Source organism: Callospermophilus lateralis, chromosome 4 (genome assembly GCF_048772815.1).
Source record: "Callospermophilus lateralis isolate mCalLat2 chromosome 4, mCalLat2.hap1, whole genome shotgun sequence".
In the NCBI taxonomy this organism is placed as follows: domain Eukaryota; kingdom Metazoa; phylum Chordata; class Mammalia; order Rodentia; family Sciuridae; genus Callospermophilus; species Callospermophilus lateralis.
The window spans coordinates 101,143,778-101,164,685 of NC_135308.1; the positions used below are offsets into that span (position 1 = coordinate 101,143,778).

General features: G+C 35.6%; 1 protein-coding gene across 1 annotated transcript in view; it reads left to right on the forward strand.

Moving 5' to 3' along the window:
- Lrrk2 (leucine rich repeat kinase 2) overlaps positions 1 to 20,908 on the forward strand; it is a 128,444-nt gene that overhangs the window by 93,242 nt on the left and 14,294 nt on the right. Inside the window, exons 39-43 of the mRNA XM_076854312.1 lie at positions 459 to 559; positions 6,981 to 7,171; positions 12,069 to 12,229; positions 18,925 to 19,095; positions 20,567 to 20,667. Coding sequence (XP_076710427.1) covers positions 459 to 559; positions 6,981 to 7,171; positions 12,069 to 12,229; positions 18,925 to 19,095; positions 20,567 to 20,667 — 725 coding nt within the window. The remainder of the gene's footprint in view (positions 1 to 458; positions 560 to 6,980; positions 7,172 to 12,068; positions 12,230 to 18,924; positions 19,096 to 20,566; positions 20,668 to 20,908) is intronic.

Sequence of the window (20,908 nt, forward strand, 5' to 3'; positions counted from 1 at the left end):
AGCTGTGAGGCTAAACATGGGGCAAAGGCTTCATGAAGAACCTTGGAAGAACTTATTTTTTTAATATGAGATATATGGAATAAAGATGTTTGGATAAAGATGATGAATGTGATTGAGATTTGGAAAAGCATTACAGTGAACATCACCACAAGGTGGGATGTGGAGGATAGGATTTAGGAGGTGGCTCATGGCTGCCAGTAAAACATATAGGAATTCCTCACATTTATGGATAAAGACATATCATTCTGAGGAACAAGTACAGAGAGAAGACTGGGGCAGAATCTTTAGGTATATCTTATTTGTGGAGTTAGGAGGAAGAGGAAGCATTAAAGGAGATTCAGTATGACCAGTAGGTTGAATTTTTCTTCAACTATGGAACAGGTATAATTACAATAGATATAGTTTCATTTTTCTGCTTGGAAAGATTAAATGCTTTATTTATATTTTCCTTCCAAAAGGTGATGGCAGTTTTGGATCAGTTTATCGAGCAGCTTATGAAGGAGAGGAAGTGGCTGTGAAGATTTTTAATAAACATACATCACTTAGGCTATTAAGACAAGTAAGAAATCCAATAATATTATTATATTAAATCATGCATGATTAGTAAGCTGGAACTCTTATTTTTGTGTGAAAATGCAAAATAATGACCACATTGCCCTCAAAAAAAAAAAAAAGTTTGAGCTTAATTATGAAATACTACTGTGTCCCTTCTCTCTGGAGTAAAAATTTTGTCTCTTGTTAAAAGACAAAGAATTTTGAAAATTCCTGTTATTTTGATACTTAAGTTGGATGTACAATGTTTTGGGGAAAACTCACTCTTCCTATTTTGTTTTGGAAACTTGATACTCAAAATATGCACCACATACCAGCAAACAGGCATTCCCCAGAGACTGTTAGAAATACAGAATCTTGGGATCTATAAGGGGCATATTTTAGTCCTTGGTATTCAGCAGTAGTCAGACTTCCAGCTGCTTCTGTCTGCTTTTGGACCTAAAGCCTGGCAAACTCCTGTCATCAGGTTCTGTTTTCTGCAGAGTATTTATCTTTCATTTTTCTGGTCCACAGAGATAATTTATTTTTCTTTTTAGTAAGCATGGCATCTGGGTGTCCAGGGGGAAAGGAGTAGTTTAAAGCAAGAGTTCACATTGATAATTTGACTAGAGGTCAGAAATTTTAAACTGAAACTCTAATTGATAAACTTTCACTTTTCTTGATTTATCAACTTTAGAAAGAACCTATTCACTGTCTATTATAAAAAATGGGGAAAACAGCACACTAATCCTGTCTCCCAATTATTCTTCCTGTTCCCATCCCAGATTTTTAAAATAAAATTTGAAATTGGTCATATTATTTTTCATTAAAGTAACAATTATAACTTGAAATAATTTACCGAACTTTTATTTTTTAGTATACCAGCTCCAGAGCATGTACTGGTTCTATTATGTAAGATGAGAAAAATTATTGTTCATCTTTTTTTCTAGTGTTTGATTGTAAAAGCAAAATAATTAAGTACTTTTTATAGTTTGTTTGTTTGTTTGTTTGTTTGGTACAGGGGATTTAACCCAGAGGGGCTTTACCACTGAGCTACATCCCAGTCCTTTATTTAAATTTAAACTTTTAAAATTTTGAGACAAGGTCTCACTAAGTTTCTGAGGGCCTTGCTAATTTGCTGAGGGTGGCCTGAAGTTGGGAGTCCTGTCTCTATCCTGTCTCAGCCTCTTGACCCCCCGATATTTCAGGCCTGGCCACACCCACCCACAGTTGATTTTTTTTTTTTTTAATTTGCATAGAACCAAAGCATTTCTATTCTTAGACAAGGAAATGTAATCTCTAACATTTTTTTTTTTTTTTGATACAGGTAAGGAATATTCCAAATGTTAAAGTAAAATAGATTCTTTATTGTTATGTGTTCATCATCAACTGATACAAATAGGACCTTGTTTTAACTTGGGTCACATTTATATCCTAATTTCTCTAAGATGTAGCTTTTTGAGTTTTCTGGAATTTCTAGGTATCTTTTTATTTTTAAACATATTGAGAAATCTTTTCCATCATTCTTTTGAGTTTCTGCATTCCTAATTGTATACTTTCTATAATGGACTCTATTTTGTTCTTGAGGAAATTCCTAAGTCAGCCTGTGACTTCTAATTCAATAGGAGGGAAGGATTTTCAGGTGCTTGCACAGTGATTAATCTGTGATTTATACTTCTCATCTTCCTTGGTTGTTCCAGTATTTCTTGGACTCCAGGGTCCTCTCTTGATCAAATTGTCTTTACTTCTTGTGAGAGATTATCTTCAAGTAATTTTTTTTCAAAAAGAGTGTTTTGGAGATATGACAACCATCTTGATTTTGATTTCATATTTGATGGATATGCTATCACACTTAAAATTTGTAAATCTTGGTTTGAAATGATTTTTCTTTTTTGTACTCCCTGTTCTAATAAGTAGTCTGATATCAATCAATAACTTGTTTCCCATATAGGTTACCTTTAATTTGAAAACTAAAATTTTGATCTTTTGGATTTCTCTTGTCCTTGATATTCTGAAACATCAGAAATATATGTTTGTGCCTGGGTCATTTTAAAAAAAATATTTATTTTTTAGTTGTAGTTGGACACAATACTTTTGTTTTATTTGTTTATTTTTATGTGGTGCTGAGGATCGAACCCAGGGCCTCGCGCATGCTAGGTGAGTGCTCTACCACTGAGCCACAACCCCAGCCCTCCTGGGTCATTTTTTTTTTTTTATCTACCTCATTCATGAAAATTCACTTCTATGAATTCTTTGGTATTATTTATTATTTTCCCCCTCATTTATTAATAACTAAATAAGTTTTATTGAGTAACTACTACATACCAGGCTAGACAGCATGACAGTGGACACACAGTGGTAAGTTAAACCAGTCAAATGTCTGCTTTCCAGAGTTTGACCTAGTTATTTGTCATCCATTATTTCTAATCTTTTATCTTGAACTATATATTAGATGATGAGCCCCTGGGTCTCTTAAATTTCTTTTTAAAATTTTATTTATAAGTTGAGTAAATTACTTGACTATTTCTTACAGATTTTTACTTTATTAGAATTGCCTCACCTGTAATTTAGCTTTCTACTAAATTATCTTTTGATAATCATATTTTTAACTTCCAGCAATTCCACCCCCCTCCCCACTTTGGTGACTCCTTTGGAGACTTTTTTTTTTTTCTTTTTAATGAGATAGCCTGAAGAATTTCTCTTAATATCAATTAGATTTTAAATTTTTCTATAACTTGTACTGTTTGCTATTTTCTTCTTTGAGGTCACTTGTTCTACGGGTTCTTCTTGATCTTGTGCTTTCCTATTGTTGGCTTTATAAATTATGTATTTGTGGGTGATTTTTCATAATATCTAAAAATAAAAGATTGCATTGGTAACTAAAGGTCTATGTTGATTGTTAACTGGAAATGATAGTCTTTGCATTTCTGTAGGCCTGTCTGCTCAAGTTACTGCTCCCTGTACAGGAAGACAGACCATGAGCTCTTGTTAGCTGGCGGGCTTTGGTCATGGTACGCTCCTTAGGCTGCAGGGCAAGGATCCTGCAGGCCTGCTGAGGTCACAATAACTGCCAAAGGAAAGATGGTTTTTCTCTGGGGCTGGATTTGAGCCTCTTTCTTTCTAGCTGAGTGCTAGAGTATTTTCTCTTCTTAATCTGTTGGGAGAGTTCTAGATACTTCCTGCTTTGTCCTGTATCTCTTCCAATACTCAAAAGCATGTTATAACAAGTTTCATCAGGTAATCAGATAAATTACCTTTACTTTCCATCTTAAAAAAAACGAGAATCACAGGGGTGCTCACTATCAGGTTGATTGAACCCAGTTAAATCGGGCCCATTTCCTTCATAATCCCTTCAACCTCTGTGGCATGGTTTTATTCTCACAGGATGATTCTCTCATTGTGGTAAACTGGTTCTAGGATTCACTGTTGCATATCACAAGCACAGAAGAAAAGAGCTTTCCTCTTTTGAAGTCTTATATTTCAAAGAACCAAAAGTGCTACATAGTAGCCCATTAAGTAAAATTTGGCCAAATTGCTGACCTTTCTTAAGGAGCACTTAGGTTCAGGGCAGCGCTGTGAGCTGATTAGGTGAGGTCTGTGTTCCTGAGCCCCATCACTATGGAAGTGAAGATTGTATTATGTAGAATAGTCCCAAGTTTATTTTCCTCCTAAGGCTACAGAATTGGAGTCAGTTTCCTCTCTAGTCTGTGGATGGCATGAATGAAGGTGGAATTCATCAGCAAACATCAAAGTACTCTAAGGAGGAAAGAAAGGGGAATGCACAGCCCACAGTGTTCACTCTAGAACTTTTAATTTGGATGCTGGGAGGATTCATTCCCTTTTTGTCTTATCTTTTAAAAATATTATTGGTACCAGTTATTGAACCCAGGGCATCTTTATCAGTGAGCCACATCCCCAGACCCTTTTAAGTTCTGAGACAGGGTCTCGCTAAGTTATTTAGAGCCTCACTAAGTTGCTGAGGCTGGCATCAACTGTGATACTCTTGCCTTAGCCTCCCAATCTGCTGGGATTATAGGAGTATGCCACCACACCAATTTATTCCCCTTTCTTTCTGAATCTTTCTGACAGAAGGGTTGAGGGAGAGAGACCTGGTGAGAGAGGGATAGAAGTCAATGCTAGTTCTGCCACTTTTATCAGAAGTCAACTGTATTTGGAATTCATTCATCTTCCTTTTTTTTCCTTGAGTTATTAAAACATTATTTGTAACTCTTGCAAAATTTAAAAATATATAGTTATAATACTTTAGTTATTCTAAATAATGGAAAAAAATCTCATGTCTGTGCAAAATATCCTGGAAAATTTTTGATTTTTAGTAACAAAAGTCACAGTCTAGTTCTACAAATATTGTGAAATTTCTTTTGTATATTAACACTGGTCTGTGAAACAAATCTGGCACAATCCAATTCATAGGTAATTAGTTATATAAATTGATTTTTCAGTGTTGGTCATTAGTCTTCAATTTATGTTTCAAATTTTATGGAACATGTTTGGGGAGTCATGAATCAAATACTAAAAATGTGCATATCATATATAGGCAGTTAGGTGAACCAGGAAGTGGTAGAAGAAATAGAAAAATCAGAGCATGCATAATGTGCTTCTTTGAAAAGGAAAGAAAGAGAAAACCACTTTGGTGTTCGATGCTGCAATTTGAGGGTCCTTCTACCAGTAGTTATGAGTTGGGGAAGAACTATTATACTCTCACTTCTTTCTCTTCATAATCAGTGAGTTGCTTTCTTAGCACAGAAAATTTGGATCAGGCTTCTCTCTGTGCCTATGAAAGTAGACAGATCTAACTAGACTTGTTCTCATCAGTTTTAACCAGCTGAGCTAAAGGGACGTGGGGAAAATGATTTTTATTTACTAAGCAGATATGATTGCAGTTTGAAGTTCTGTGCTTAGAAAATCCCCTCCCAGTGTATTCAGCCTTTCTTCTTTAGCTTGCAAAATTCTCCCCACTTCAGTTTCCTGATGAATGCAGTTGGCACTCTGCGTTTTTGAAGCTGGTGGTTAAGAAGCAGAGCTTCTGCAGCAATCACAGTTTCAAACATGAATCAACGTAACATCACATAAGTTGTAAATTTCAACTAAATTACAGTTTCAGAATAAAATAGAATATATACAACGTCAAGCGCATGTAGAATTCAAAAATGATGCCACCATAAAAGTAACTGTAGCCTCACATAATGTGGTCTATAAGAAGGATAAATTTCTAGAAAAGGATACATTTCAACTAAATTATAGTTTCAGAGTAAAAAGGATATAAATAATATGGTGAATATGGAATTCGAACACCATGATCTCATTAAGGAGACCTGAAAGTCTCACACGATGTGGTCTAAAGAAACAATTGCATCTGAAGGGAGACCTCTAGGCAAATTGCAATGATATCTCTGCTTCTCATGGCAGCTGGGGATTGCTTTCCTAAACATGGACCAAGGCAGGGCACTTGAGGAAGTGCTACTAATTGAGCTAAAATCTGAGCAGCAAGAATTCTAAGCCATGTGAAAAGTGCAGGGCTTTCTAGGCAGAGGTGTTGGCAAAGGCAAAGGTCCTGTGGCTGGAAGGACATATATTGGGGATTGTTGCTAATGTGTCTGAAGGGTGGCGAATGAAGAGGAGGGAGAAAGGGGCTGGGGGCTGGGAGGGGGGTTAGGGCCAGTTCAAGCCAGGTCATGAGGCAATGGAAGGAAATAGGATTTTAATCTAAGATTAGTGGGAAGTCGTTAGGAGGGGAGATACCATGCATATCATATATTTCTGTGAACTTAGGTATTATCCTTGTAAAATATTTGTTTGCTCCTTGTGACTTCCTTCCTTTCTTTGTTTTTTTTTAAAAAATTGTTCTAATTAGTTATACATGACAGTAGAATGCACTTTAACACATCATACATAAATTGAGTCTAACTTCTCATTCTTCTGGTTGTACATGATGCAGAATCCCACCAGTCGTGTCGTCATATATGCACATAGGGTAAAAATGTCCATAAACTTTTATAGTCGTTAAATAAGAGATTATAGACAGTTTTTTTTTTCCTATATGCTAGTTGTAATTGATGAGCAGTGACTGATCAGAATCCTGAGTTGAGAGTTTCTGTGACTGACAAGGATTGAGTAGTTAAGATTGATGGGACCTGTTGGTATGACCTCATGTATATAATACTTTCCATTAAGTGTTCTGGTAAGAGCAGAGCAAAAGGTAAAATAAAACTTAAGAATTTAATTCAAACAATAGTTTTAAAACAAGCTGTTTCTTATTAAGAATGGTGAAAAAATATATAAAAGTTCAAATAAGAGATGAGAAAATTTTGCTATAATCTAAGCACCTAGAAAAAAGCATGGTCCCAGAGCTGATGCACTTCAGGAAGGAAGGAGATATTTGGGTAAGAGCTGAGGCCGTGTTACTCATCTCTGATTCCGGGCTTTTGCAGGAGCTGGTAGTGCTTTGCCACCTCCACCACCCCAGCTTGATATCTTTGCTGGCAGCTGGGATTCGTCCTCGGATGTTGGTGATGGAGCTAGCCTCCAAGGGTTCCTTGGATCGCCTGCTTCAACAGGACACAGCCAGCCTCACCAGGACCCTCCAGCACAGAATCGCACTGCATGTGGCTGATGGCTTGAGGTAACTAGATCATGCATGCAGGCATGACCCTGAACTCACTCAAGCTCTGAGAATAGCACTTCTGGGTAACATCATGTTCCACATAACATTTTGCAAGCAATTTTGATTTGTGTTGTGTTCTGCATGACCATCTCAGAGGCACACCTGGCCTTGTGGCTGGATGCTAGACAGAGGCAGCACAGAAGAATGGAAAAAATCATTGTCTCTGGAGAAAAAGAACTGAGATAAATCACTGTTCCACACACTTAGTAACTGTGATTTTATCTTTCTGATTCCCACATATTATTAATAGTCTGTAAACCTTGACTAATACTTAATGCTTAAGCTTATGAGGACTTTTGCAATAACTGAAGACTTTTTAAATTAAACTCTTGGTGTCTTCTCCCTTGGTTACCCATCTCAGACACCCAGTAGTTTTACTTTAATTCCTTCCTTCTGTGCAATCTCACACCAGATCCTGTAAATCTTTTCACCTCTGCTACTAAAATATCTCTTCATGCATTTCCTTCTCGCACATTCTCGCACTCTCACCTGAGCCTCAGCTGTCTTCATCTCTCATTGCCTACCTGGCTCTCTGCTTTCACCTTGTCCCATTAAACAGCCTGCTCTTTGCACAGCTGCCAGAGTGGTTTTTCCCGACAGAGAATCAGATTATGTCTTTTCCTGCTGTTAACCCTCTCCTACCTCACTTCTTGGTTCCTATGCTCAGCCTCCCTGAGGCTTCCTGAATATTCCAGATGCTTTGTTCCTGCTGTTTTTTTGCAGCTAGGAATGTCTGATTCCCAGGTGTGTACTTGGCTAGATGCTCATTTCATTCAGAATTTTCCCCAGAGAGGATGTCTCTAATGTTCCTATGTCTCTGGAATATATACCACTTATCGCTACTGGATTTATTTATTTATTTATTTATTTATTTATTTATTTATTTATTTATTTATTTATTTATTTGGTACTAGGGATTGAACCCAGGGGTACTTACCCACTGAACCACATCCCCGGTTTTTTGAATTTTTATTTTGAGACAGGGTCTCGTTAAAGTACTTAGGGCCTCACTAAATTGCTAAGGCTGGCTTTGAATTCAAGATCCTCCAGTCTCAGCCTCCTGAGTTGCTGGGATTACAGGCATGTGACACTGTGCCTAATTTTCACTTTTAAAATCTTTGTCATGAGAATCTAAGTGCCATGACAGTGGGTACTTTTAGTCTTGATCACCACTCTTATATCCTGCACCCAGATCAGTGGGACCTCAGTGGTAGGCAGAGAGGAGAAAAGAGAAAGAAAGGAAAACAGCACCTGGCATGTAGTATCCATTCAGCAGATGCAAATTTCCTTCTCTTCTAAAAGGCTGTGAGTGTGCATTTGGACAGTATCTAGAAATGAAAATGCAATGGATAGTAAGAAAACAAATACTCACCCTCAAACAAAATTTAATCAGGAGGATATAACTATTAATGGTTTACAAGAAAAGTAATAAATGTACTAAGTGAGTAGATTTCTCTTCGTGAAAGGGTTCAGAAACTACTGAAATCCATGCTGATTTTAAATTGTATCAGGATGTAGGGATTTGGAATTAGGTTGACATACCTACTTTTGAACACCAGGGGGAACCTTGTGTTAAATTGATCTGAGCATAATCAGTTTATGCAACAGTATTTCAAAGCTGCTCAGTCACTTTGCTTAATTTAACTAACTCCAGGCCCTTGTTTTCCACAAATTCTTCCACCTAATCCCCAAAGTGTCCATTTGTAAAATGAAGACTTGCTATTTTTTATTCAACACTGCTGAAAATCTTCATCTCTAAGACAACTTATTCTAGTTCTCTACAGTAGTACTTTAAATAGCCAATCCAGCAGTTTCTGATGAAGCAAATGAAATCTCAGCATATTTTCAATACTTTCCTCATTTATTCTTAGCATGATGCCAGGAAAGCTTTTTAGATTTTGTGCTATAGGAAGCTGGTAGATTTGAGTAGCGATCAATCTTCTACTAGTACTAAGCATATTTTAAAAACTCAGTATTATGTTACATTATCACAAATGTATTTAAGCAAAAAGCAATAGTCACATTCCTTTGTATTCTTCTAGACAAGCAGCTGTTTAGAGTGACATACAGGAACTTCCTTCACATTCCGTACCTTCTCTCCTGCAATCTTGCCTTCAACTGTTTGCTTACATCTGTAATTTGGTCCTCTCCTGTGGTCTCCTTCTTGTAATTCTCAGCTACGTATGAAGATTTAGTCACCTGCATTTTCCACAATTTCCTCTGTTTTAATATTTTTGAAATTGAATTACTCCCCTGCCTGATTCTCCCCACCATAAATCTGTGCTTTCTCTTCTACTTCCCACTTGCCAGGATGGGATCCCTGCAGTTGCATCCAAACAAATGTCCTTTCCTCCAAAAGCAAACATCCATTTGTCCACTGGGTTCTTGAAGTTATTTTACATGATCCTTTTCATCAATCTGTTCATTTTTAGCCTCTACTACTATCTTGAGTCAATATCTCCAGGGAAATTACCACAACAGTTTTTTCATAATAAAAATCTAATTGTGCTTAAAATTCCCTGGTGTCCCAGTCACCTGAAAGTGCCTCCAAACTCTGTGGGATATACATTAAAACTCTTTCTTTGTGCCTCTTGCCTACTTTGGCAGCCCCCCACCTTGCCACTCTCCATATTCTGCAGTATAACCAAGCTGAAGGGGTGAATTTCCACATTTCTTTTCATATTTGTCATCCCTCTCTTTCCACAGATTTGTCTGTCCAGAGAACTCATTAGCCCTTAAGAATTTACTCACAGAACATCTCTTCTATGCAGTTCAACTAACTGCTCCAAGAAGAGTGAGCCTCTCTCACATGTGTTTCTTGTTCTTGCTCTGCTTAGGACATTGTGTTAGGTGCTGAAGAAAGATCGAGATTAGCTTTAGCTTGAGGTAGCAAACAATCCAGAGGAAGAGTCAACGTTGCTCTATTTACCTCTGTGGTTTTCTCCCTTTCTACTTCCTTAGCATTTGGTGCTCACATGTTTCTGTAACCTTGTTGAGCACCTGTTTCCTCTAGATTGTGGCCGCCTTAAGAGACTGGCACTCAGGGATCCCTACTATGTATTTGTTAAATGAATGAATGCATTCTATTTTTAGAATAATTCTATTCAGGATGAGATAAAGTTGACCTTAAATTAGGAAGATATGGGCTTCTTAGCAATTCTTATAAAACTCATGATTAAAGAATGACTATTTGAATATAGAACAGTTTAGTTTAATAAAATACTTGACAATACTCATTGTCACACAATGCGTCAAGTATGGCTGAATTTTTGTCAGTAAGGTAAGATCTGTACTTATTATGATTTCAAAAGCTATTTTTCTATGCTATTCTATTAAAAGTTATTAAAATTGTGCTTTAAAGATTAAATTCTATAATTGAGCATTCTAACTAACCCAGATAATCTCTTTCTCCACCTGATGTTATTTCAAATTAAACTTAATTATTTTTTTAACCTTTAGGAAGTATTCTGAAAGAGACTGTGTTCTATAAATATACTGAAAGAGGCATGCATTATGAAGGATTTGGATGCTATTCAATGATGTATGACTTGGCTTTAACTTTTTTATTCTTAATCTCCCAGCTTTTCTCTTCAGAAGGGCAAGAATAGCTAATGGCCTTTCAATAAGCCCTTAGCAAATTTTTCTTTCAAACCCATTACTTACTGTGAAGGTCAACTTCATTAGTACATGTATCTTATTTATCAGCCAAAAATATGTATACTGAAATGAATAGGCCTAATGTCAAGTGCCATAACTACATCCTGGAAAGGAGAGAATCTGCTGCATTAATTGATGCAATTAAATGATACATACTTTCTGGGCTATCATGCAATGGAAAGTTCAAGATATCACTGCCTCTCTGCTCCTAATCCTTATAATCACCAATGGGACTAAGTAATGGAGTAAATATTTATTAATATAATTTGAACCCAAACCAAAACCCACAGACAGACAAAGGATTTAAATTTACTTCCATTAAGTTCTTTGAAAAAATGTCTGTCAAGGCAGGTCTTGGTATATCTGTGATATCAATGGTACAGAGAAGGCAGAGTTGGGGAAAACCAGAATTTTTTAGATATCTAAGGAAAGGTGGTAATAGTTCCATTAGTAGTTGGGGCACTAGAATCTCTTTGACCTGATTGAGATTGAAACTTCATTGTGTTTTATATTAATTATTTTTTTCTTTACCTGAAAAGTATGACTCTAATGGCTATCATCACAAGGGTCAGTCTCTCAGAAAAGATTTAACATCCTTCAACATCATCTTCTCCAAGACAATTTCTACCCATTCTAACCCAGTCCAAAAGTCCTTTGTTAACCTCGACTCATAACAGAATCAGTTCACAGTGAATTATGTCTTTAAACAGAGTAAGACATGAATAGGTAGGAAAAATCGTTGATTTATTATTATCAAAAAGTAAAACAAAATGCTCTCCAAAAGATTAGGAAATATTTTAGTCAGAAAAAACAAGAATAACAATGACAAGTGTTATAAAAGCTAGAATAAACTTCTGTATAGTTTTAAGAAAATTAAATAGGAGTTACAACAAAGTCCTATTGATTTTAACATATTTACATTTTAAAAATAGTTAAAATATTTATTTGATCATTGAGAGGATCCAGAATTAATCACTCACTCACCAGAACTGATTTACTTTTGTCTTTTAAAATATAACCTTGCTTTGCAATATTAGATCTTTATGTTTAGATTTCCTTTTGCAATACCTCTTTCAGGGTCCAAGCACAAAATTGTTGATGTTTTGCCTGGTGGTCAAGACATATTCAAGGAAATCATGACGAAAGCTATTATAATGTAAATACACTTTGATAAGATTTCTTGTTCATTTCCTGGCAGATATCTACACTCAGCCATGATCATATACCGTGACTTGAAGCCTCACAATGTTCTGCTTTTTACCCTGTATCCCAATGCTGCCATCATTGCGAAGATTGCCGACTATGGGATTGCACAGTACTGCTGTAGAATGGGGATAAAAACGTCAGAGGGCACACCAGGTAAGAGAAAGTGGGCTGGGTAATCCTCTCTTCAAGATGGAAAACCAGCATCCTCAGATGTGAGTGCAGGACAGTCAAAAGAAAACTGTAGCCTATCACACTGTGAAGAGCGAGGTTTAGTGTCTAAATAATGGTGACAATTCCATTGACATTTTTATCATTGTATTTTGAAGAATTAAAAATAAAGAGTCAACTGATACAATTTTCAGGGCAAAAACTGAGTAAAAAGGGGAGACCCCATGATGCCAAGCTATATTTTTAAAAGTTAGATTTTTACAATCTTGAAATACTCTAGAGGTGGTAAGAAATAACACACAAGTTTTTATCTAGGTAGAGTTGACACTAAGCTAAAACCAAACTCAGGCCCAATCATTGCTTTTATATCTTTGAAACCCAAGGTTCTTTATACCTTAACTAATTTGATGCATATAATCTCCTTTGTCACACTCAGTGGGAATATGTATACATTTTGCTGCACAAATATAAAAACATGTTGAATACAGATGGAACTGACAGTTCTGAGACTTCTCATGTAGGTTATGTGCCTTGTTGATGATACTCTTAAGTATCAAAAGGTATATGTTCCTAAACACTTATGGCTACAAGAGTTTTGCATAAAGGCTTTGACCTGGGTTGTCCTTGGTTGCAACATTCTGGTTTTTTTTTTAATTCATTTTTTTTTTTTAGTTAAACATGGACACAATATCTTTATTTTGTTTACTTTTATGTGGTGCTGAGGATGGAATCCAGTGCCCTACACGTGCAAGGCAAGCGCTCTGCCACTGAGCCACAACCCTAGCCCAGTAGCACCATTCTTGATAGAAGCAAACTTTATTCTTATTATAGGTCTGTACAGGGGTTTAAGGTTTAGATACTACTCTTCAGTTTTGTTTCTTTGTAATGTATGATTTGCTAATATTTCAATTCCTAAAAACAAAACAAAATAAAAAAAAGAAAAACAGATTTGCTCTATTTGGCCCTGCACAGTGGGAAGAGTCCTGGTTATAATAGAAAGTGAAACACGCCCCCTCTTCATACCATTGTGTCTCTGACCCCTAGGGCATGCTGGCTTTTTTTTTCTTGTCTTGGATTTAATGTTGCTTTCTGGGGTCACCTCCATCCTTTTTTGTGTTGACTATTTCTATTATCCTATTAATATTACCGTTTACTGACTCTACTAGCAGAGGAGATCTGTTTCCTATGCTTTATACTTTCATGTTTTGTGGTCTTAATATGCAGCATGTGCTTCCTACCTGTGCTATGTACCCCATGGAGTCCCTCTCCCTTTTTCAGTTCACCTCATCTTCGACTCACATGTTCATCAGAACTTTAGCCTTGGATTATCAAGAATCATTCACAGAGCCAGTGACCTGTATAGCCTTCTTGTCTTTCAGATTTCCATCTGAGCAGGAAGGACAAAGCTGAGGGATTGACATCCACAGCTCCACCTTTGTATCTGGTTGGTTAGTTGTAAAAAGGTACAGGGGACTTGATGTCAACTAGATGATTGCAGGTCAGTTAAAATACCATGCCAAAGACAGAAGAAAATATACTACAGGTGATGCCACTAGGCAAAGGATTCTAGTTTGTTTCCCTCACCCCCAACTTGTGTACTTGGATAAGGTGATGGCCCCAATTGCCCAGATTACAGAGCCTGGTTTTATTTTGGCTCCAACAGCATATTCTCTCTTATTTTGCATAGCTCCAGTTTACAAATAGAATGTGCACTCTCATAAACACTTCATAGTATATATTCTGGCTGAGAGTATCTCTGGGATGTTCAATAATAATAAAAAATAATTATCATTTCTTGAGCACTTGCTGTGTGCCAGGCACCATGCCAGATACATTAGAGACATGATCTCATGCCAGATCTGAAACTTTGCTATTATTTTCTCATTTGTAAAATGAGAACATGGAGGCTCAGTAAGATTATGTCACACAGTAAGTAGCTAAAATGATAACTCAGTATAAATGAAACCTGAATCTAGAGGGATTTTTTGCTCCTCACCATATGCAACTCTAATATTTACTTGAGGAGACTTAAATATTCAATCTTAGTTATTAAAGAAGTAAAACAAAACAACAGAGGTATGGATAGCAAATATTGTCAACTATAGGTTTGGAAAAACCATCTTTGAGGGTAAAATTCCATAGGCCTTGTATACTCTCACCTAGGAAAAGTGTACATAGCATGGAAGAATTGCTTATTCTTCTCATGTGACACTGAGGTGGGCTGGACTCTTCATGTGGGGCTTGCTATTTTTCCTCCTGCACCCCCAACCTTGTCTTTGTGTTCACAGGGTGCTACGCCTACTATTGAAGTCTTACCCACTGAAGGGGCTAGTGGATCTCTCTGGTCACTACCGATGTGCCTCTGAACTTGAGCTCTGCCTCTTCCCTCAGTGGTCTAGGTCACAGCTAGCAGCCAGCTCAGTTCAACTGGGTTCACACTCAGAGCCTTTCGTTTACCATATAACTTTCTGGTTTTGGTCAAAACCTTTCTAAGATTCTATGTCCATATAATTCTTTTTTTTTTTTTTTTTTTTTTAAGAGAGTGAGGGAGAGAGAGAGAGAGAGAGAGAATTTTAATATTTATCTTTTAGTTATCGGCGGGCACAACATCTTTGTTTGTATGTGGTGCTGAGGATCGAACCTGGGCGGCACGCATGACAGGCGAGTGCGCTACCGCTTGAGCCATATCCCCAGCCCCCCATATAATTCTTAATACCAAGCCAGATACATGTTCCTGATCTCTTAGAGTTTCTATTGACTTTTGGTGATATAAACATGGAGAAAGATCATGGCAGAAAAAACCCAGACCTAATCTGTTTTCTTCTGCCCAGTTTTCCCTCAGATCACTCAATACACTTTTTTTTTCTTATCAGTTCCCCAAACTCCTATTTATAATTACAACACTATAGTTATCTCAGCCCTAAACTCTGCCTCAAATTTTAAATAACAGCATCTATCATGACTGTTCCTACTATCACCGAACTTTCCTTCTCCCAAGCAATTCTTTCTGAGAAGACAACAGTTCTCTCTCATGTGACTTGTCTGTGTCTTTTCCTTTTAATAGATCTTCTTGTTATTTTTATGTCTTTTAACATGGAAACTTCTAGAGAAATGAATGATCACATATTCATTAAACTTCTTTGTGTGTTTTATGACCCTTACTGTGGTGTCTTTCCTCTGGGTGTGCATGAGAGTGGGGGTGAACTAAGTTGCTTAGCGAGGACTGTAAGAATCACAAGCCTTTCTAGTTATGTGAACTACATGCCTGGCTTGCGCTAAGCCCTTTGTGTGGGCTGATTATCTCATTTAATCCTGATGGTCCTCTGATATAGGTTCCATTCCTAGTCCTAAACTTAAAGCATAGGGAATGTTAAAAAAAAAAAAAAAAAAAAGTCAGTAGGGCAGTTCAAGATGCAAACCCACACGGTCTAACAGCAGAGCCCCAGCACCACGCAGTCGGGGGTCCAAAGGCAGAAAAAATTCAGTGATTATACTATAGTGTGATGCCTGTCTACATGTTGAAAGGTAAATGGGATGGATGATTTCAACATTAAATAACTTGGAAAGTTTCAACTTTAACTCAAATGGATTTCCGGCTGAGAGTGACAGTTAATTCTGGGTCCTGTGACAATTGCAGTGTTGACTGAGATGAATGCTGAATGCCGACTGATGGCTTCCGCTCTGTCAACATCCATGTAAATATGACAGTCTTGGGTAAATAAGATGTTCTCTGGTTACTCACTTTCATCTGAGATTATGAACATGCCGTGCTCATACTTATCTGGAAGTAAAAAAGAAATAAAATATATGTTTTTGAATACCTTGTGATGTATACTCAGACTTAATTCATAAGTTTCTCATTTTCTTTATTTATGGATCTTTATTTACTCGTTACATGTGTTGAAATGCAAACTTCTCTGAAAAATTATTTCTAAAAATAGTTTTTAGACAATGAGTTATATTTTCCTAATTATTTCAACACTGTAATTGTCATACTTCTTCAAGGGAAAATGAAACTGATTTTATTCATTTATGCATGCATTTGACAATAATTTATTGAACATTTATGAAGTATCAAAGTGGATCCACCACTTAATAGCTGGGTGGTGTTCATCAGTAAATTGTTAATGCAGTCAAGGACACTAGAAATTAATTGGATGAATTTAAAGAGGGATTATAAGGGTATTATAATTTAAGTACTTACTGAATGTATAAATAATCTTATGTTCCCATAGTAGGGATCATGTCAATGGAGACATGAATTTTGAAAGGGGGAAGATAAGGTTAAAAGCATTTCCATTTTGAAGTAAATATTCCTTTTCATATATTTATGATTACCTTTCTTAATGTCCTCTGAATCATTGTGAAAAAAATTCCAAACTTTTGGGCAACTCTACTCTGTGACTTGATGCCTACAGAAATAAAAGCTATAATAAAATATATATGGTAGTGTTAGATGTACTGGAGGAGAATTTAGAAATTAGACCAAATAAACCCTCAAGTCTCATCCCGTTCTATGATCCTGATTTCAAATTCTAATAGTAAAATTATCAAGGAAAGAAATATGCTGAACATTTTAATAGTCTTTGAATAGTACATTGATCTAATAGATATTCAACTAACATGTTAAGTGAATAATAAATAATTAGACAAGATTTAAATCAGACTCCAAAATCCATTTTAAATTCTAAGAGATAAGCATAAAGATAGTTAAGGAGCTAGTTAATGTGTGGGTAGCTCATTATTTTTAAGGACTCTTTACTTTACCATTGATTATATTTGTGGCCTTAGGAAAACCACATAACTTTTCAGAGAAGCATGTGCCATTTGTAAAATGAGAAGTCTCTTCTGTCTACCACAGGTAGTGGTGTGCATATCATATTAAACATTCAAGGTGTCTGTAAAATGGTATAGTAATATGATTCAAGAGCTGTTAGGTTTGTTTATATTATGTGACAAGTAGGCTTTATCAGGGATATGTTTTAGAAGTTGTAATTACTTACACAATTCATAAACTCAGAGTGTGAGGGTGGTGTTAGATGGTTACATAGGAAAATGTTCTTATTCTCAGAAATGCGAAATGTATTTAAGACTGAAATATTAGGTCTGTTACTTACTATAACATGTAAATATTATCTATATTATTATTCAACTGATATGTAAGATAGCATATTGGCATATCAATATATTTACATATCTAGAGAATGGGAATGCCAATAATTAGTGCAGTGGGGAATATCATGCTCAAATTTTATATCTCCATCCTTTTGATTCCTCTGCCTGGTGGAGGACTGCTGAACTTTCCCTCTTGATGGCTATTAAATGGAACAATTTCCACATGTAGTCATTTATTCCTGGAAGGCTGTGAGCTAATACACTGTTCTACTTTCCTGACTGCATATTTAAATTGCTATAATCAATGTTCATTGTAAAAAATATGGAATGTTAAAAAAGAAAATAAAATGAACACAAATTTTAGCACATAAAATCTTCAGTATTACATCTGAATACATTTTTTTCTAGTTTTTAATCTATGTACATTCCCATCAACTTTTTGTTTTGAAAATATTCAAGCCTACAGAAAAGTTGAAAGAATAGTACAATATATACCCATTTCCATTATGCATAGATTCATTGATTATAAACAGTTTGCCCACCTGTTCTCTCTCTTGCTCTCTTTGTGGATGAATCTTTGAAATTAAATTGTAGATGTTGCACTAGGTTTTTGGTAAACATATAAGAGAGTATTTCCTTAGACTAAAGACATCCATTTATAATAATTCACAGTACCATTATCACATTTAAGAAAATCAGATATTTTTTCCATACATTTGATAGCTTTATGTCCATCCAGAATTACATTGTACAATTTCTTTGCATTTGTGTTATAGCATGTTGTCTTATGAAATTTTTTTTATAGATTGCATAGTATACATTGATTAGCTGTTTTCCTTTTGTGGATGAATTTCTTTGGATTGCTGATATTTTTACTATTACTAATAATATTGAAGTCACTCCATTTTTCCCTGAAGTGTTTAAAAGATTTGGAATAAAAGTTTTATTTTCCTTTAAAAGAATTTCAGGTATGAGCCTGAGAGAGAGGACTTTCATTTGTTCTAATAACTAGGGTTTTTATTTTTATTTTTTCATTTGGTAGGACATGTCCTCAGTCCTGGAAATAGTGGGAGCATTGGAATTTTAGTCCAGGTTATAGGGACTTTCAAGGAAGTCTGGAAAGTTCTTTCCTTCTCACCATCTCTTTTTAAGTCACTGCTCTGGTAATAGGTTTTATTAAGAATGAGAAAAATGATGCAGGTTTGTTTCCTATGAGGCTTCATTTCTTTAATTATGAATCTCTACTTAATAATTTATTTTTGAATGTTTATCCTTATCCCTCAAATTAATCTAATTGAAGATTGAAAATCTTATAATGGGGTTATGAGATCTTATAATAAAGATTGAAAGATCTTATTATCCTTCAGGCTCAACCTTATGGTGAAGTGTCCTGAGACAAGGCTATTCACTGATCTATCAAGCTGTCTGTTTATAGAGGTAGCATGGCATGATTTAGAACTTATCTCCCCAACTCTCTTATATGACACATAGCTTATGAATATACCCTCTTGGATGAGTGGGCCCTGGGCTTGGGCATATTTATTGCTGTATTTGCTTGCTTTCAGGGTTTCGTGCACCTGAAGTTGCCAGAGGAAATGTCATTTATAACCAACAGGCTGACGTTTATTCATTTGGTTTGCTACTCTATGACATTTTGACAACTGGAAGTAGAATAGTAGAGGGATTGAAGTTTCCAAATGAGTTTGATGAATTAGCAATACAAGGAAAATTGCCTGGTAAGTTCTATTTTTATGTACAATAAAGATTTTTTTCCCTTGATACCAGCCACTTCATTTCTAAGTAGTTGTATGCTGAGTTCATTTAATAGCTGATGATTTCTGTTTAGTGTATGGACATTTTAAAATCCTGTGGATACATTAATAAAAACCATATGAAAATGTAAGAGCTCTAGGTCTAAAGAATCTCAAGTGAATATTGGTGTATCTGGCATTATATTTAGAATACTCAGGGAGGGAAAACCACCTTTAGGACCTGATTTGGTGGCTTCTAATTCTCATAAAGAATTACCATGTGCTCACTGGCCCATAATATTTTCATTTTCTGGAGTGAAATAGTTTATATGCAGGAAGGAAAGCTTGAATTATTTATAACAATAATTTTATTAATAAATTATTAATAAGAATGAGTAAATGAGTATTTAATAAGCTCAAACCTTAATTTGAATGGTTTTCCCATACTTTCAAGAAATCCTAGGACCTTGTCATTCATTCTGTGATCATCACTTTAGTTTTCACTATGAAGTATCCATTTAAATTTATTTAGCTGTTTCTCATGTATTCTGCTTTCTTTCTCATTTAAGAAATAACTTCTCAGTGTACACTATGGGCCAGGTATAAAGAATATAGCATTTGCTGTTCCTTTTAGGGGACCTTTAAAGATAATGGCAAAAGAAATTTATTGTTACTTTGATAAGCTTTGGATATGAGCTAGGTCAATTCCCTTATTTTAGCAGTTAGGTTTCCAGGGAAAGTATCCCATACTCTCTTCTGCACCAACCTGAAGTATGGCATTCCTCTTATAAAAAAACAAATGTGCACAAACCAGTTGTGGTGATATGAAAATTAAATGCTTGCTTACTTTGAGTATTAAAAAGTGTTTCCATAGAGGCCTGATTAGTATATAAGCAAAAGTGTTTTCAAAATCTATTTTAAGTCGGGTAAGGTGGCACATACTGTAATCCCATGGCTCAGGAGGCTGAGGCAGGAGGATCAAGTGCTCAAAGCCAGCCACAGCAATGGCAAGACACTAATTAACTCAATGTGACCCTGTCTCTAAATAAAATACAAAAAAGGGCAGGAGATGTGGCTCAGTGTTTGAGTGTCCCTGAGTTCAGTCCCCAGTATCCCCCAAACAACAACAACAACAACAACAACAACAACAACAATAAAAATCTACTTTAAACACAGGTATGAAATGGAAATCTCTTATTTTTTTTTTCATTTGGTATTTGTGTCTCTTTTTTTATACCATAAGGAATAAAAACATCTGTTTTGATGTGTTTAGTGGAGACCAAGTTGTAAAATTTGTTTTAGTTTTGTAATAAGTGAGTTCACAATAATTATAGGATCAGGAAGTTCAGTGTTTTATGTTTTCCTTTGCAATGTTTGAACTTCTAAATATGTTGAGAGAAAATAAATAACTTTTATTTTGTTTAGTGTACTTGCATTGTATTTTTTCATATTTCAGATCCAGTTAAAGAATATGGTTGTGCCCCATGGCCTATGGTTGAGGAGTTAATTAAAAAGTGTTTGAAAGAAAATCCTCAAGAAAGACCTACTTCTGCCCAGGTAGTCTTATGGTCAAATATTGTTGCTTTGTGTAGAACATCATATATATATATATATATATATATATATGTATATACACATATATATTTACATATATAAACATAATATGTAAAAATCTTCAAATATATGTACTCAAACACATAAATACACACAGACACTAACATAGAGTTGAAAATAATTATAAGGTGGGACTCCTATAATCTCCACTATCTTGGCACACACAGAAAATATATACAGCACC